The sequence below is a fragment of the Chiloscyllium plagiosum genome, chromosome 36 (genome assembly GCF_004010195.1).
Source record: "Chiloscyllium plagiosum isolate BGI_BamShark_2017 chromosome 36, ASM401019v2, whole genome shotgun sequence".
Classification (NCBI taxonomy): Eukaryota; Metazoa; Chordata; class Chondrichthyes; order Orectolobiformes; family Hemiscylliidae; genus Chiloscyllium; species Chiloscyllium plagiosum.
This window is the reverse complement of record NC_057745.1, coordinates 21,636,603-21,654,324: the sequence shown is the minus strand read 5'-3', so window position 1 is coordinate 21,654,324 and position 17,722 is coordinate 21,636,603. Positions and strand designations below refer to the sequence as shown.

The following is a 17,722-nucleotide window of genomic DNA, read 5'->3' as shown; positions in this document are numbered from 1 at the left end:
TCTGTTTTCTCTCCACAGATACTGCCATGCTTGCTGAGATTCTCAAGCACTTCTGGTCTTGGGTGTTACAGCCTCAAATATAAGACAGATCAGAACAAAGAACGAAGAAAATTTACAGCCTGGCCCTTCAGCCCTCCAAGCTTGTGCCAATCCAAATCCACTGTCTAAACCTATTGCCCATTTCTGAAGGATCTGTATCCCTCTGCTCCCCACCTACTTATGCATCTGTCCAGACATACCTTAAATGAATCTACTGTGCCTGCCTCTATTACCTCTGCTGGCAATGTGTTTCAGGCACCTATCACCCTCTGTGTAAAGTACTTTCCACATGTATCTCCCTTAAACTTTTCCCCTCTCACCTTGAATGTGTGACCTCTCGTTATTGAATCCTTCACCTGGGAAAAAGCTTATCTCTATGCAACCTGTCTATACCCTTCATGATTTTGTAGACCTCAATCAGGTCCCCCCTTAATCTCCTTTGTTTGAATGAAAACAATCCTAACCAATTCAACCTCTTTTCATAACTAGCGCCTTCCATACCAGGCAACATCCTCGTAAACCTTCTCTGCACCCTCTCCAAAGCGTCCACATCCTTTTTGGTCATGTGGCAACCAGAACTGTACACAGTATTCTAAATGCGACCGAACCAAAGTCTTGTACAATTTTAACATGACGTGCCAGCTCTTATACTCAATATCCCATCTGATGAAGGCAAGCATACCATATGCCTTCTTGACCACTCTATCCACCTGTGCAACCACCTTCAGGGTACAATGGACCTGAACTCTCAAATTTGTCTTCTCATCAACTTTTCCCAAGGCTCTTCCGTTTACAGTATACTTTGTTCTACTAGAATTAGATCTTCCAAAATGCATGACCTCACATTTGCCTGGATTGAACTCCATCTACCACTTCTCCGCCCAACTCTCCAGTCTATCTGTATTCTTCTGTATTCTTTGACAGTTCCCTACGCTTTCTGCTACTCCACCAATCTTCATGTCATCTGCAAACTTACTGATCAGACCAACAATGCCCTCTTCCAGATCATTTATGTATATCACAAACAATAGTGGCCTCTGCACTGATCCCTGTGGAACCCACTGATCACCTTTCTCCATTTCAAGAAAATCCCTTCAACTACTACTCTCTGTCTCCTGTTGCTCAACCAGTTCTTCATCCACTTAGCTAGAACACCCTGCACACCAGTTTACCATGGGGAACCTTATCAATTGCCTGACTAAAGTCCATGTATATGACATCAACAACCCTTCCTTAATCTATCAACTTGGTCGCTTCCTCAAAGAACTCTAACAAGTTGGTAAGGCATGATCTCCCCCACACAAAACCATGTTGCCTATCACTGATAAGCCCATTCTCTTCCAAATATAAATAGATCCTATCCCTCAGTACCTTCTCCAGCAACTTTCCCACCACTGACATCAGGCTTGCTGTTCTGTAGATACCTGGAATATCCCTACTACCCATCTTGAAAAGGGGGACAACATTAGCAACTCTCCAGTCCTCTGGCACATCACCTGTGTTTAAAGATGCTACAAAGATACCTGTCAGGGCCCCAGCTATTTCCTCTCTCACCTCCCTCAGCAACCTGGGATAGATCCCATCCAGTCCTGGGGATTTGTCCACTTTAATATCCTTTAGCCAACCCAACACATCCTCCCTCCTTATGTCAATGTGATCCAGAGTAAACAAACTTCTATCTCTAATCTTAACATTCATCACATCCCTCTCCTCAGTGAATACTGATGCAAAGTAGTCATTGAGAATCTCACCCATTTTCTTGGGTTCGACATACAACCTTCCTTATAATTTATTGGCTCAATCCTTTCTCTAGTTATCATCTTGCCTCATATATGAATAAAAGGCCTTGGGATTCTCCTTAATTCTGTTTGCTAAAGTTATTTCATGACCCCTTTTAGCCCACTTGATTCCTCGTTTAAGGTTGGTCCTACTCTCCTGATATTCCTCCAAAGCATGTTCTGTTCTTAGCTGCCTGGACCTTAAGTACGCTTCCCTTTTCCTCTTGACTAGTCGCATAATTTCTCTTGTCATCCACAGTTCACAAATCTTGTCTTTCCTATCCCTTGTTTTCAAATGGACATGCCTATCCTGCACCATCTTCAATCTATCTTTGAAAGCTTCCCAAATATCAAATGTGGACTTCCCCCAATCCATGTTTCCCAGCTCCTGCTGAATTTTGATATAATTGGCCTTGGCCCAGTTTAGTACTCTTCCCTTAGGACCTCATCTTTGTTTACGAGTATTCTAAAACTTAAAGAATTGTGGTCACTATTCCCAAAGAAATCCCCCACTGCAATTTCTACCACCTGGCCCAATACCAGGTCCAATGTGGCCCCTTACCTAGTTGGACTATTGACATATTGCTCGAGAAATTTTCCTGCTTGCTCCTTACAAATTCTGCCTCATCCAGACCTCTGACACTAAGTATATCCCAGTCAATGTTGGGAAAATTGAAATCTCCCATTACCACCACCTTGTTGCTGTTTACCTATTTGTACTTCTAACTCACGCTCACTGTTAGGAGGCCTGTAGTACAGCCCCAACAACGTAAGTGCACCCCTCTTAATTTCTCAGCTCTACCCACAATGCCTCACTGCTCAAGCCCTCCATAGTGTCCTCCTTTAGCACAGCTGTGATATCATCCCTGACTAGCAATGCAACTCCTCCCCCCTTTTACTTCCCTCCCTATCCTGTCTGAAGCATCTCTATCCTGGAACATTTAGTTGCCAATCATGCCCTTCCTTCAACCAAGTCTTCGTGATCTCAATAGGCACCAATCCAAGCCATAAGTTTGTCTGCCTAACCCACTATAGTCCTTGCATTAAAGCATATCCACTTCAGACCACCAGTTCCTTTGTGTTCATCTGCTCTCTGCCTACTCTTCCCTTTGATAATGCTAACTTCATGATCCTGTTCCTTACTGCTTCTAGTTTCTACCTCACTGTCTTCTCTTCAGGCTCAAAGCCCACATTAGTTTAAATCCTCCCCAACAGGAGTAACAAAAACTCTCCCAAGGACATTAGTTCCAGTCTGGATGAGATGCAGACTATCCAATTTGCAATAGGCTCACCTCCCCCAGAACTGGTCCCAATGTCCACAAATCTGAACCCCTCCCTCCTACACCATCTCTCAAGTGTTCATCCTGCCTATTCTTTCATTTCTACACTGGCTAGCACGTGGCACTGGTAGCAGTGCCAACTTACCAATTTAATAGAGTTCTTTGAGGAAGTGACCAAGTTGATAGATGAAGGGCTATCATATACATGGACTTTAGTAAAGCATTTAATAAGGTTCCCCTTGGTAAACTAATGGAGAAAATGAAGTCACATGGTGAGCAGGGTGTTCTAGCTAGGTGGATAAAGAACTGGTTGAGCAACTGGAGACAGAGAGTAGTAGTTGAGGGGATAGTGGATTTGGATCGGGCACAGGCTTGGAGGGCTGAAGGGCCTGTTCCCGGGCTGTAAAGTTTCTTTGTTCCTATATTATTGGTGCCGATATGCACCACAACAACTGGCTGTTCACCCTCCCCTTTCAGAATGCTCTGCAACCGATCGGTGACATCCCTGACCAGAGCACCTGAGAGGTAACATAACACCCGGGAGTCTCATTTTTGGCCACAGAACCGCCTATCTACTCCCCTTACAATAGAATCCCCTACGAGTCTTTTTCCCACCCTTCTGAACAGCAGTGCCCGCCACAGTGCCATAATCCTGGCAACTTCTGCCCTCTCCTGGTGAGCCATCTCCTCCAACAGTATTCAAAATGGTATACTGTACCTGTTTTGGAGAGGGATGACCGCAGGGGACACCTGCACTGCCTTCCTACTCTTTCTCTGCCTTTTGGTCACTCATTCACTGTCTCCCTCTGCAATTCTAATCTGCTGTGTGACGAATTCACTAAACATGCTATCCACAACCTCCTCAGTATCGTGGATGCTCCACAGTGAGTCCACCGCAGCTCCAGAGCCGTCATGCAGTCAAACAAGAGCTGCAGCTCACTTCTTGCAAGTGTAAGAGTCAAGGACGTCAGCCACGTCCCTGAGGTCCCACATCAAGCAGGAGGTCCATGCCATGGGTCTGAGGTCCCCTGCCATTGTAAGCCTTAGCTTTAACTCAACTAACTAATACCAAACAATGCACTTAAATATATAAAAGAAAAGAAAAGGCCTTAACTTACAGAGTCCTTTTCTTCTGGTTAGGTGGAGTGGGGAGGGAGCGTGGAGTTGGGAGGGAGATACAACACTTGTAGTATCTTGGGTTTAGCTGCTGCCCGAATATATAAAAAGTCCTTACCTTCCCGGCAACCTCCTGGATCCAATGTCACCTCTGCTCTGTCCCCTGCTGCTCCCGGATAGGAAAAGAGAAATTAAAATCCGGGACAGTCTGTCACCCTGCATGGCACTCAGGGAGTGTGCTGCACTGTTGTAGGTGCCATCTTTCAGATGAGACATGAAATGGAGGACCGGTTTGTCCTCTCAGGTGGATGTAAAGTATCCCACAACTATTATTTCGAAGAAGAGCAGGGTGGGGTTTACAGTTGCCCAATGGACGAAGAATAAAAGATCAATAGTAGAAAGGGCACTCTTGTGGAGCAAGTGCACTGTTCTAGAAGGCCAGAGGTTTAAGTCCCCCAGCTCCAGAGCTTGTGTCATTGTACAGCTAAACAGGTTGATTAAAGATATCTAAAAGGGTGAATGATTCCCTCTCCAAACCTCAGTTTATGTGATCATATTTTGCCAACATGACAACATTGCTAATAACCATCAAAAACCCAATAATACTCCTTTAGGAATGAAAGGGCAGTAGCAAAAATGTATTCATTTCACTTGCAAGATATTTTAGAATTGGGAAGTCTATGAAATGTTTGATAATATCATTTCATGCAGGTGACAAAAATATCAAAACCATGATGTACCAGTGGGTACACTGCCCCCTGGTGGGCTTTAGTAAAATAGGAGTAAGTGAGGACTGCAGATGCTGGAGATCAGAATCAGAACGTGTGGTGCTGGAAAAGCAAAGCAAGTTAGGCAGCATCCAAGAAGAGGAGAGTCGATATTTTAGGCATAAGCCCTTCATCAGGAATGTGGAGGAGTATGCCCAAAGGGGTCTGAGAGATAAATAAGAGGGGAGTGGGCTTGGGGGAAGGTAGCTTGGAAGGTGATAGGTAGATGAAGGTTGGGGGTGATAGTGATAGATCGGAGCGGTGGATGGAATGGATAGGTGGGAAGAAGGATGGACAGATAGGCCAGTTCAAGAGGGTGGTTCAAGTTAAAGGTTGGATCTGGAATAAGATGGTGGGAGGGGAGATAAGGAAACTGGTAAAATCCATATTGATGCCATGTGGTTGGAAGGTCCCAAAGCGGAAGATGAGGTGTCCTTCCTCCAGGCATCAGGCGGCTAGGATTTGGCAGTGGAGGAGGCCCAGGACTCGCATGTCCTTGGTGGAATGGGAGGGGGAATTGAAGTGATTGGCCGCGGGGCGGTTGGGTTGCTTGGTGCGTGTGTCCTGAGATATTCTCTGAAACATGCCACAAGTTGGCGTCCTGTCTCCCCAATGTAGAGACTGCATCGAGAGCAACGGACACAGTAGATGAGGTGTTTGGATGTGGAGGAATATTCCTGCTGTAGGTGAATGGCTCATTTGGGGTCTTGGATGGAGGTGAGGGGGCGGTGTGAGGGCAGGTTTTACACCACTTGTAGTGGCAACAGAACGTGCCAGGAGTGGAGGGTGGTTTGGTGGAGGGCATGGACCTAATGAGGGAGTCACGGAGGGAATGGTCTCTGCGGAATACAGATAGAGGTAGGGAGGGAAATATATGGGTGGTAGGAGTCTGACTGTAGGTGATGGAAATGCTGGAGGATGATGCGTTGTATCTGGAGACTGGTAGGGTGGAATGTGAGGACCGGGGGATCTATCCTTGTTGCAGTTGGAGGTGAGGGGTTCAAGAGTGGAGGTGCGCGAAGTGGAGGAGATGCACTGGAGGGCATTGTTGACCATGTGAAGGGGGAAATTGCGGCCTTTGAAGTAGGAGGCCATCTGGGATGTTCTGCTGTGAAATTGCTCCTTCTGGGACCTGATATGGTGGAGGCAGAGGAATTGGGAGTAGGGGATTGGGGGAGGTGTTGTCCAGGTAGCTGTGGGATTCACTGGGTTTGAAGTAGGTGTCTATGACTGCCGATACAGTCATCAATGCAACAGAGGAAACGTTGGGGAATGGTGCCGGTGTAACTGCAGAAGATGGACTTTTCCACAGACATCTACTTCAAACCCCCCAACTCCCACAGCTACCAGACTACACTTCCTCCCACTCCTCCTCCTGTAAAAACACTATTCCTTACTCTCAATTCCTCCGCCTCCACCGTATCTACTCCCAAGAAGAGCAATTCCACTGCAAAACACCCTAGATGCCTCCTACTTCAGTGACCACAATTTCCCTTCTCATGTGGTCAACAATACCCTCCAGCACATCTCCTCCACTTCCCGGACCTCCGCCCTTGAACCCCATACCTCCAGCTGCAACAAGGATAGATCCCCCGATCCTCACATTCCCACCCTACCAGTCTCCAGATACAACGCATCATCCTCCAGCATTTCTGTCACCTACAGTCAGACTCCTACCACCCATATATTTCCCTCTCTACCTCTATCCAGTCCTCAGCTTCCACCTCACCAATCTCCGGATACAGCACATTATCCTTGCCATTCCTGCCACCTATAATCAGACCCCACCACTAGAGATATATTTCCCTCTCCACCCCTATCAGCATTCCACAGCATTCCTCTGTGACTCCTTTGTTAGGTCCATGCCCCCCCATCAAGCCATGCTCCATTCCAGGCACCTTCCCCTGCCACCACAAGAGGTGTAAACCTGCGCCCACATCTCCCCTCTCACCTCCATCCAAGGTTGCAAATGATCCTTCCAAATCCAGCAGAGATTTTCCTGCACATCCAAACACCTCATCTAATGTGTCCATTGCTCTCGATGTGGTCTCTACATTGGGGAGACAGTATGCCAACTTGTGGAATGTTTCAGAGAATATCTCCAGGACACACGCACCAAACAACCCCACAGCCCTGTGGCCTGTGTCCGATCATTTCAATTCCCCCTTCCACTCTGCCAAGGACATGCAAATCCCGGGCATCCTCCACTGCCAAATTCCAAGCCACCCAACACCTGGAGGAAGAACCTCATCTTCCACCTTGGGATCTTCCAACCATGCATCATCAATGTCAATTTCCCCAGTTTCCTCATCTCCCCTCCTCCCATCTTACCCTTGATCCAACCCTCCAACTCAGCACCACCTCTTGAACTGGCCTACTTGTCCATCTTCCATCCCACCTATCTGCTCCACCCTCCGCTCTGACCTATCACCATCACCGCCCACTTTTATCTACCTATCGCCTTCCAAGCTACCTTCCCCCAGCCCCACCCCTCTCCTGCTGTACTTTTCCAGTGCCACACTTAATGGAAAATACGTTGCTATGTGCACACATGGGCTCCCACTATCTGAATTACACCCTGACGCACCCATGTTGAATGAGTTGCCTGCAGCTAGGAAAGTAGAAAGGGCACTACATTTAACTTCACTGTTTGGAGTAAGGTAAAAGAAAATGAGCCGTGTCCTTGTTGTATACAAATTGGCTGCTACATTTCCCTCCATTGCAACAGCAACTGCATTTTAAGACATGCTATAGTGTGTGCTATATTTGTTAAAGGCTTTCAGGGACTGAGGAAGGGTCACTCAATCCAAAAGGTTAACTTTGATTTCTCTCCTCAGATGTTGCCAGATCTGCTAAGCTTTTCCAGCAGTTTTTGTTTTTGTTTCTGATTTACAGCATCTGCAGTTCTTGACTTCTGCATACAGTTGTAGACATCATATCACAGGAAGGCTGTGAACGCACTGAAGACAATATAGAAGAAATTGACATGCACGTTTCCAGGAATCAGAATACTTCAGTGATGAGAATAGATTGGGGAGCCTGAGACTGTTCTCCTTGGAGAATGAGATTTGATGCACAACAATTGGCTCAGATCAGGAATGTACTGCCTGGAAGTGTGGTGGAGGCTGGTTAAGGCATTCAAAAGGGCATTGAATGATTGTTTAAATAAGGTAGATGAAAAGGCAGGATAATGCCATGAAATCATAACATTCATTTGGAAAGTCAGCAAAGATACACTGGGCTGACTATCCACCTTCTGCACAGTGAACATTTCTATGATCTTGTCTGTGGTAGTAGAATAATGTTTTGGGTTGATCCTGTTAATGGAAAACACCACGCTCATATCCACTGCATGGTAGCATCATGAAGCAGTTTACTCAACTAGTTGTTCAAATTATTGAGGTATTTTGTCTTTTCTAGGTGGTTGGTGGTAGACTAGTCACTTTTCAGGTCCAAGGGTGGCAGCCTTTGACATACGTTTGTAAGCTTGCATGATACATAACAACAATCTAAAAAGCCAGAAGACATTTGTAAATTCATTTGCACACTCTAGATGTCTACATTGCATTCTTTATCTACGTAGCAGGCAGTACACTTCAGAGCAAATACAATGTTTCCAACGATGTAGATGTTCATTTTATGCCAGATAAAGTGATCCAATATTGATACTTTTTCTCAGCTGTTATTTGGCAGCTTTTAAAATTTATTTGATGTGATTTGCCAGGCCAGCATTCTTAGTTGCCCTTGGGAAAGAGGTGGTGAGTTGTCATCTTGAACTGCTGCAGTCCGTCTGGAGCAGGTACACCCAAGTGCTTCCAGAAAGTCAATTCTTTACATTTGTTTGGTAAAGGTGGAGTGTAACAGTTGTGTTGAAACTTTATTGCTGGAACAGCACAGCAGGTCAGGCAGCATCCAGGGAACAGGAGATTCAACAGTTGTGTGTCATTCTTGTTATAATGGGTCGCTTATGATTTTCACCAGTGAATTTTTCACTTATTAAACAAAATTTCCTTTTCAAAATTATAGGAAGGATGTGAAAGCACTGGAGGCAGTATAGAAGAGACTTTTGCATGTCTGGTTCCAGGAATGAGAAAACTTCAGTGATGAGGATAAACTGGGGAGGTTGATATAAGTGAAATACATTTTAGATGTAATTCACCTCACATCAAATTTAACAAACTTTGCTGACACCAAACAAGACAAATGCTATTGTGATGAAATAAACTTTATATTCAATCCCTCAACATCTCTCTCCAGTGTTATATATGTCACAATATGTATTATCATTTTGTAATTTGACATTATCAGTCCCTCAGTGCAAGAGCTGATAAACCATTTATTTAATTCTGATGAATTAAGGATGCAGAAATATCACTAGCTTAGCACATTTTATTCAGATTTGATCTTTATGCATCAACAATTCAAGGGGAACCTTGTAATAATGATATTTGTACACTTCAGGTCAGTTTATTTTCCTTAGCCAGTTCATTCTTCTGGTCAAATACATTGAACCATTTACTCAGGCTATCACCTGAATAGTTTCTGGTGAACAGTTTCATATACCTGAGTCTGTTGAATGATCACTGAAGAAAAGCAAATAAGATAAAATGAATGAAACCAATTATTTTCCAGTTCAAAGTATGTGCAATGGGATGGCTTAGATATTGCTAATACAAAATATATTCTTACACTCAGGTTACAAGGACAGGCTTTGATAAAATATTTAAAATTTATCGCTTCTTGGCTTTTTGGTTGAGATCAAGTGTATTCTATAATTCTACACTGCTTTCATTTAGTCTAGTTTCACTAAAACAAGAAAGACAACGGGCTACAATTGCCAACTGCAAAATGACCTCAGTATTGCATTTTAAAGACTTGAGGAAATTAGTTTCCAAATTATCTTCAATTGATTTAACCAGTACCCAAATTCTGTGGCATTGCCCAAATTAAGATCCAAAAACAGGATTATTGCTCAGTCAAGACTCAGAGGACTGCATGCAATTTGAGTTGCCACATCATAAAAAAGGATACAGCTGCATTGGAGAGGGTGCTGTGAAGATTTGCAAGGATGATTACCAAAATTATATTGGTAAACATATCAGGAAAGAATTGACAGGCTGCATTTCCTTTATTTTAATGAAAATAAGCCAGAGGAGCATCCTAGCAGAGGCCTTTAAAACTATGAAAGGTTCAAATGGAAAAGATATAGAGATAGTATTTCCTCTTCTGGATAAGAGCAAAGCGAGATGTAAACAACATAAGTTAGTCATCAAGAAATCCAACAGGAACCTCTTCACTCAAAGAATGGTCAGAATGTGGAAAACACTGCCACAGTCAGCAAAAGTGAATAGTATAATTGCACTTTAGGGAAAATTCGATATGTAAATGAGGATAAAGGGAACAGATTGTTGCAATTTGGATGAACAAAAATATGAAGATGTTCAAGTGTATTCACCGATTGGAGAAAAGAGTCCTATTATTGCGCTTTGGATACCCTTCTTCTCTCACAGAGTGCCTACATTGATCATAAATTCTCTTTTTGAAAACCTCCTATTTCTCTATTACTGTTTTTGCCAACCAGTTTTTGATTCCACCTGGTCCAGATCCCTTTTCAACTCAGTGAAGTTGTCTGTCCTTCAGTTAAATATGTTTTATACTTAATTGTACTTTTTTCTTTCCATAATTATTCCATGCCTAAAGATATTGGGATCATTGTTACCCAAATATTCTCTCACTGAATCCTGTTCCATGTGCGCCACTTCATTCCCCAGAACCAGATCCAGCATGGCTTTCTTCCCCAGTTGGCTGAAACATACTGATTCTGGATATAGTTCAGGAATTCTAACTTACTCTGTCTCTTGAAGTGCTACTTACCCAGTTTATATTAGAATGATTGAAGTTCCCAATGTCACTGCTCTGGAGTTTTTTGTCTCTTTTGTAACTTGCCTATAAATAAGCCAGTCTATCTCTTTCCCATTATTTTGTGGCAATTGTACAATAGCTACTCTATTGATCATTAACTCTGATCAAACCAAACTGTCAACTATGTCAGCCTCTAGTGTTACATATCGCACAAAATGTATCATCATTTTTGCCATTTTTCACTATTAGCCCCTTAGCAAAGGAATTGGTAGCACATTCAAATAACTCTGATTCATTTATGAGTGCAGAAATAATGCAAGCTTGGCGCACTTTATTCAGACTTGATCTTAAGTTTGTGGTTTATTTGATGTATTTGTTGTCATTTGTACACCCATTACAAGTGAAAGATTCTTTATAGAGAATCAAACTTGCATGAAAAACAGCAGAAGGGGGATGACTACCAAAGGAGTAACCAAGTACAAATGTGATGTGGAAGTAATGGTATCAAGATTTCAGACAATCCTGTAACATCTGATGCAATGTTAATATCATATCATAAATGACTAAATTTTAATCCCTAATTCTAAATAGTTAATTGCTTGTCATACAAAAGCAAGGCCACTTACTTCCTTTCTTTTTCTAATTAAATGAACAGTCATTTTATGAAATGTTCTGCTTCCTTACTTTCTATATCTTGTGTTCTTCCAAAACATTATCTATCATTGTAACAGGTGTTCCTTTTGCACAATATACATCATACCAATGTTTGATCACTTTGTGCTCTCTTGATGGAATAAGGGTCCCCTCAATTGTCATTGAAAAAAAGGGTGATGGAGGAGGCCCAGGACCTGCATGTCCTTGGCAGAATGGGAGGACAAATTGAAGTGGTCAGCCACAGGGCAGTGGTTACTTTTGGCGCTTGTGACCCAGAGTTGTTCCCCGAAACATTCCGCAAGTTGGTGTCCTGTCTCCCCAATGTAGAGGAGACAACACCAAGAACAAACACAGTAGATGAGGCGTTTGGATATGCAGGAAAATCTTTGTCAGATGCGGAATGAAACTTTGGGACCTTGGATGGTGATGAAGGAGGAGGTATGGGCACAGGTTTTACACATCTTGCGGTACCAAGAGAAGGGAGGGGGGGGCAGTTGGATCTAGCGAGGGAGTTACAGAGGGAATGGTCTCTGCAGTATGCAGACAGAGGTAGGGAGAGTAATATATTTCTGGTGGTGGGGTCTGATTGTAGGTTGCGAAAATGGCGGAGGATAATGCACAGTATCTGGAGATTACTGGGATGGAAAGTGTGGACCAGGGGTTTGGAGCGTGTGTCCCAGAGATGTTCTCTGAAACGTTCCATGACTTGTTGTTCTGTCTCCCCAATGTAGAGGATTCTCTTGCTCCTCAGATGCTGTCTGACCTGTTGTGCTTTTCCAGCTCCACACTTTTCGACTCTGATCTCCAGCATTGCTCTTTCGCCTTTTGAGAAAAGGCTCACTGCTAAGTCTACCAGATCCAAATTGGTAAAAATCTTAACTCATACGGTACAATTGGAGTCACATTGTTCACTGGGAATAGCAGTGCTATCATTGAGCTATCAAAGCAGCCAATCACATGATAGAACTCTCACAGTCATCCAATCAGGAAATAGAAAGTACAAATACTCAAATCACATTTTTTAAAAAAGAATTTATACAGACAAAAATAAAGACTGAGGAATACCTTTATTCTAAAGTTGAAATGCTGTGAAAAATATTGGATTTCTTTTCTCGTTATTGAAAAGAAAATCAATTATGATTCATTATGGAGACATTTACCAATATTCCATGTATTTCTCAGGCCCAGCTTGGATTTTCAGCAATACCTTTAACCCAGATCACTGTTACAAACCATACTTGTGTCTCATTGAAATAGCCTTGATATTTTCTGGGATTTCTGAACAACAATGTGACAAATAAACAAATTTTCCTAATTGCCAAACTTGGTTGGGAATCTGGGAGGAGGGGTTGTAACCATAGAGCAAGAGAATCTCGACAGTCTGGGAGCAGACCATTCGGCCCATTGATTCCACACCGAAGAGCATCTCACCCAGACCCAGCCCCACTACCCTATCATTGCATTTCCCATGGCCAATTCAACTAGCCTGCACATTCTTGGACAGTACGCGGCAATTTAGTATGGCCAATCCACCTAACCTGCAAATCTTTCAATTGTAGGAGGAAACCGCAGCACCCAGCAGAAATCTACATAGACACAGGGAGTACGTGCAAACTCCACACAGACAGTTCCAAGGGTGAAACTGAACTTTTCAATGATGCTGCATATTTTCACTTTACATCTCCTGTACACTTTGTTATGCCATTGATAGAAACATCGTGAGGAATGCTACGGAAAGTAGGACCATTGTTATCCTATCTGACTTTCCCTTTCTTGGTTTGTTTTAAGGCAATATTTTACATAATTAAAGTGCCTTAGTGTACATTCATAGATACATTTCTAGATAGAGAGGTTGGATTTCTTTAAGGTCCTTTGCGGCAAATCCTCTTTATGTTGGGGTACAATGTTTGCAGCTCAGCTGTTCAGAGTCAAGAATACAAAATGTATTGCATAGAATGCAATGGATTTTCACTTTTACCATTGGAACTAAAACAGGCAATAGCAGATCAATTGTGTTTCTCAACACCACACCCCAAAATTAATTTCCATATTATGCACATCAACTGGTTGATCTGGTAACACCTGTTTTCTGAATGCTAGCAAGAGTAAAACATCACACCAATATACAGGTCATTGCTAGTCTATTATTCTTGCGCCACAAAGGAAATGCCATATGGAGGCTTTGGCCCTCCCAGGTAGCAGGAAACAAGCATGTTCCATTCCCCTTCATTCCCCCCACCTCCCTGCTATTCTATTACCCCACCCCAAAACCCCTCATGTGACTCAAGGGATAGAAATAACTGAAAAATTACAGGTAAAAGTGGTGTCAACAAAATACATGATTCTTTAAGTAGAAATTATGAAGTTATAATATTGTAATAGCTTTCATGAATATTAGTGCTATTGAGCTTACAATTAACAGATTTTGCTTTCTTGTATTTGTAATTTGGCTGCCTGCAAGATCTTGAAGAGTTTTTACACGTCATGCATATTCACAAGGGCCTGAGCTGTAAATGAATAAAAATGCATTAGTTTAGATTCCCTATAGTGTGGAAACAGGCCCTTCGGCCCAACAAGTCCATACCGACCCTCTGAAGAGCAACCCACCCAGACTCCTTACCCTACATTTACCCCAGACTAATGCACCTAACACTACGGGCAATTTAGCATGGCCAATTCACCTGAACTGCACATCTTTAGACTGTGGGAGGAAATCAGAGCATCCGGAGAAAACCCATGCAGACACGGGGAGAATGTGCAAACTTCACACAGACAGTTGCCCGAGATGGGAATTGAACACAGGTCCCTGGTGCTGTGAGGCAGCAGTGCTAACCACTGAGCCACCGTAGTTGTACAGCTTTGTTTCATTTCAGATTACATCCTTGCTGTTAATTTTGGTGAATACAGCACCTTGCTCTGAACCTGGTTTAGATCCTGGAACATTCTATTTAACTTGTGCTGCTGAAAATAAAAATCTATTTTGTAATTGTAAATAGCACTGGAAACCTTCAAATATACCCAAACGTGACACAGTGTTTTCGTGTGTGAGAGCTGCAAGCCGTAGGTGTTGTGGGAGTTACTGCAGACAATCCCAAGATTGAGCAATTTAGGTTTCTGACCATTGTTGCATAAAGTGGGGAGGAGGCGTTGAGCAAAAAAGTCAGGAGTTGGACTACAAGCAAGCAAGGAAGCATCACCTGAACAAAAGCAAAATATTGCTGATGCTGGCAATGTGAAATGAAAACAGCAAAATCTGAAACAGCTGATTTGGCAGCATGGATCAGGGAAGAAAAACAGTTCATGCGCTCAGATCAGGAACGGAGTTGGAAGGGCCAAGCCCTGAAAATGCTGGCACTGGGTAGCAAGCCAATTTCCTGACACAGGGTATTTTAATGGAAATACATTCAAGGTCCAGCCAGTCTGCGAGTTTACTAAAAGCTGGCCTGTAGAGGGATTCTACCCTCCCATCTCCCAAATCACAGTGATAGTTTTTGCCTTGTTTTTATTTGATTTTTTAAAAAAATGTTTGTGAAAGAACACCGCATTGAAGTTACCTCTCAGTTATTTACTCTTTATTGCAATCTGCTGCTTCTCTGAAGTTGCAAGGTCTCCAAGGCTGTCCAGCTTTACCTCTACCTTTACTACATTTTCTGTGCCAACTACAGAAGATTTTCAGGGGAACATTCAGTGCTATGGGACTTGGTGAGTTACACTTCAAGAGCTGGCACGGACACAACGGATCAAATGGCCTCCTTCTGTGTTGTAACAATTCTATAATTCCATAGTCTACATCTGAAATGCTGTTCTCTTTCATAAAAACTAAATACGCTGTTAAAAAACCCCCACTGTATTTGCAAAGAATTGAGATCAGGAAATACTCCCAGTTTGTGTTTTAGCTGCCGAAAGTGAAAATTTAGTCCAGAATTTCAGTTTGATGAATTTTCGATAGAATCATAATTTCTCATTGCCCTTGCAAAACACATAAATAGTAATTTAGAAAGTAACATTGGTAGAGGTCTGACAGACAGCCACCTTCCTATTTATTGGTGTGGAAGAGCAAGGGTAGTTTTACTTAATTCCTCGACTTATGCATCTATGTTCCGACTTTGTTGCAAATTGAAATTAAGAACATGAGGCAGTAGGAGGCCAAATGCCCCTGAAGCCAGGCCCACCATCAATCTTACACCCGCACCAATCAACCACATCGCCCAGTGGCTCAACATTTCAACTCCCCCTCCCACTCTGCCGAGGATATGGAGGTGCTGGGCCTACCACTGTATCAATTCCACTTTATCAACCAATCGTACGTCCTTGATTCTCTTTGTGGACAGATATCCATTGACTGTAGACATGAATATGCTTTATCACTGAGCAACCACACCTTCTGGGGTAGAACATGCAAAAGATTCAAAACCTTCTGTGTGAAAAAATTTATTCCCATCACAGTCTTAATCTGCATATCTGAGCTAAAACAATCTGATCCCAGTGCTTGTGTAGACTGACTATTAATATTACTGCTGCCAGTTTTCACATTACCTAATGAAGAATAAAGGAGGATCATTGGATTCAAAATGTTAACTCTGTTTCTCCCACCATAGATGCTGCCAAACATATTGAGTTACTCCAACACTTTCTATTTTTATCTCATATTTATAACATTCAGAATATTTTGCTTTTATTACAGATTTCTTCAGCATCTTACATGTAGGTTTTAGAATCAGAGAATGGTTACATTGCAGAAGATTGCCATTTGGCCCATTGTGTTTGTACCAGCTCTCTACAAGAGCAACACCAAAATTGGTGGTGCAGCAGACAGTGAAGAAGGTTACTTCAGAGCACAAGGGACCTTGATCAGATGGGCCAATAGGTCAAGGAGTGGCAGATGGAGTTTAATTCAGATAAATGTGAGATGCTGCATTTTGGAAAGGTAAATCAGGACAGGACTTATACAATTAATGGTCAGGTCCAGGGAAGTGTTGCTGAACAAAGAGACCTTAAGGTGCAGGTTCATAGTTCCTATAAAGTGGAATTGCAGGTAGACAGGTTAGTGAAGAAGGCGTTTGGTATGCTTGCCTTCATTGCATTGAGTATAGCGGTTGGGAGGTCATGTTGTGACTGTAACGGACATTGGTTAGGCCACTTTAGGAATATTGCATTCAACTCCTGTCACCCTCCTATCAGAAAGATGTTGTGAAACTTGAAAAGGTTCAGAAAAGATTTACAAGGATGTTGCTAGGGTTGGAAGGTTTGAGCTATACGGAGAGGTTGAATAGACTGGGGCTGTTTTCCCTGGAGCGTCGGAGGCTGAGGGGTGACCTTATACAGGTTTATAAAATGATTAGGGGCATGGATACGGTAAATAGCCGAGGTTTTTTCCCCAGAGTAGGGGAGTCCAAAACTAGAGGTTTATTTAGGTTTATGGTAAGAGGAGAAAGATTTCCACACAAAGGGTGGTGCATGTATGGAATGAGCTGCCAGAGGAACTGGTGGAGGCTGGTACAGTTACATTTAAAAGGCATTTGGGTGGGTACACAAATAGGAAGGGTTTAGAGGGATATGGGCCAAATGCTTGCAAATGGGATTAGGTTAATTTAGGATATCTGGTCAGCATGCACAAGTTGGATCTAAGGGTCTGTTTCCATGCTGTACATCTCTATGACTCCATGAGAGCAGTCACAGATTCTTCAATCTGTCCCTGTAACTGATGTTCCCCATCCCTGGAGTCTGAGACTTCTCTAATGGTGACTGACTCCGGGAATGAAGCTCCCGTATCTCGGGAGCTTATTCCTGAGCTATTTGACATTGCCTCATGTGTTCCAGTGGCATGCTCATTGCTCCTTTAGCGCCAGTGTTTGCACTAACCTGCAAGAAATTGTAGTTTCTTCCTTTCGCCCAGATTGTATTGGAGCTGTTCTAGTAGCTCGTAGTAATGGAACAAAGAATCTCTTGGCCAGATGACCTTCTCTCTTGCTGAATTACTTTGCATGAGCTTCATATTTTTACGAATATAGCCCTCCCAATCTGTATAGAAATTAAACCAAAATGGATTTCAATGGTTCTTTCATTCATATTTAATCATGTGGTATTCTAACTGCTAAAAACACATGTGGATCAATTTTGAGATTCTATACATGTTTTAGGGACCATATGTCATAAGGAACATTTTAATGATGCACCTCTGAAGCAAATGGAATGTGAACTAGGATCTCCTCGCTCAGAGGTACGG

General features: G+C 42.9%; 1 protein-coding gene across 4 annotated transcripts in view; it reads right to left on the bottom strand.

The window, feature by feature from the left end:
• Positions 1–13,033: 13,033 nt before the first annotated feature.
• The window catches only part of LOC122541038 (cation channel sperm-associated protein 2-like), a 30,101-nt gene continuing 25,412 nt past the window's right edge, over positions 13,034–17,722 (bottom strand). For 2 of the 4 annotated variants that reach the window (XM_043677518.1, XM_043677521.1), the window contains 2 exons: positions 17,359–17,517; positions 13,034–14,003 (listed from right to left, as the gene is read on the bottom strand). In XM_043677518.1, the coding sequence (XP_043533453.1) occupies positions 13,972–14,003; positions 17,359–17,517 (191 nt within the window). In that variant the 3' untranslated portion in view covers positions 13,034–13,971. Of the gene's footprint in view, positions 14,004–17,358; positions 17,518–17,722 lie in introns of those variants that run through there. The other 2 variants (XM_043677522.1, XM_043677520.1) reach the window with 2 other exon arrangements.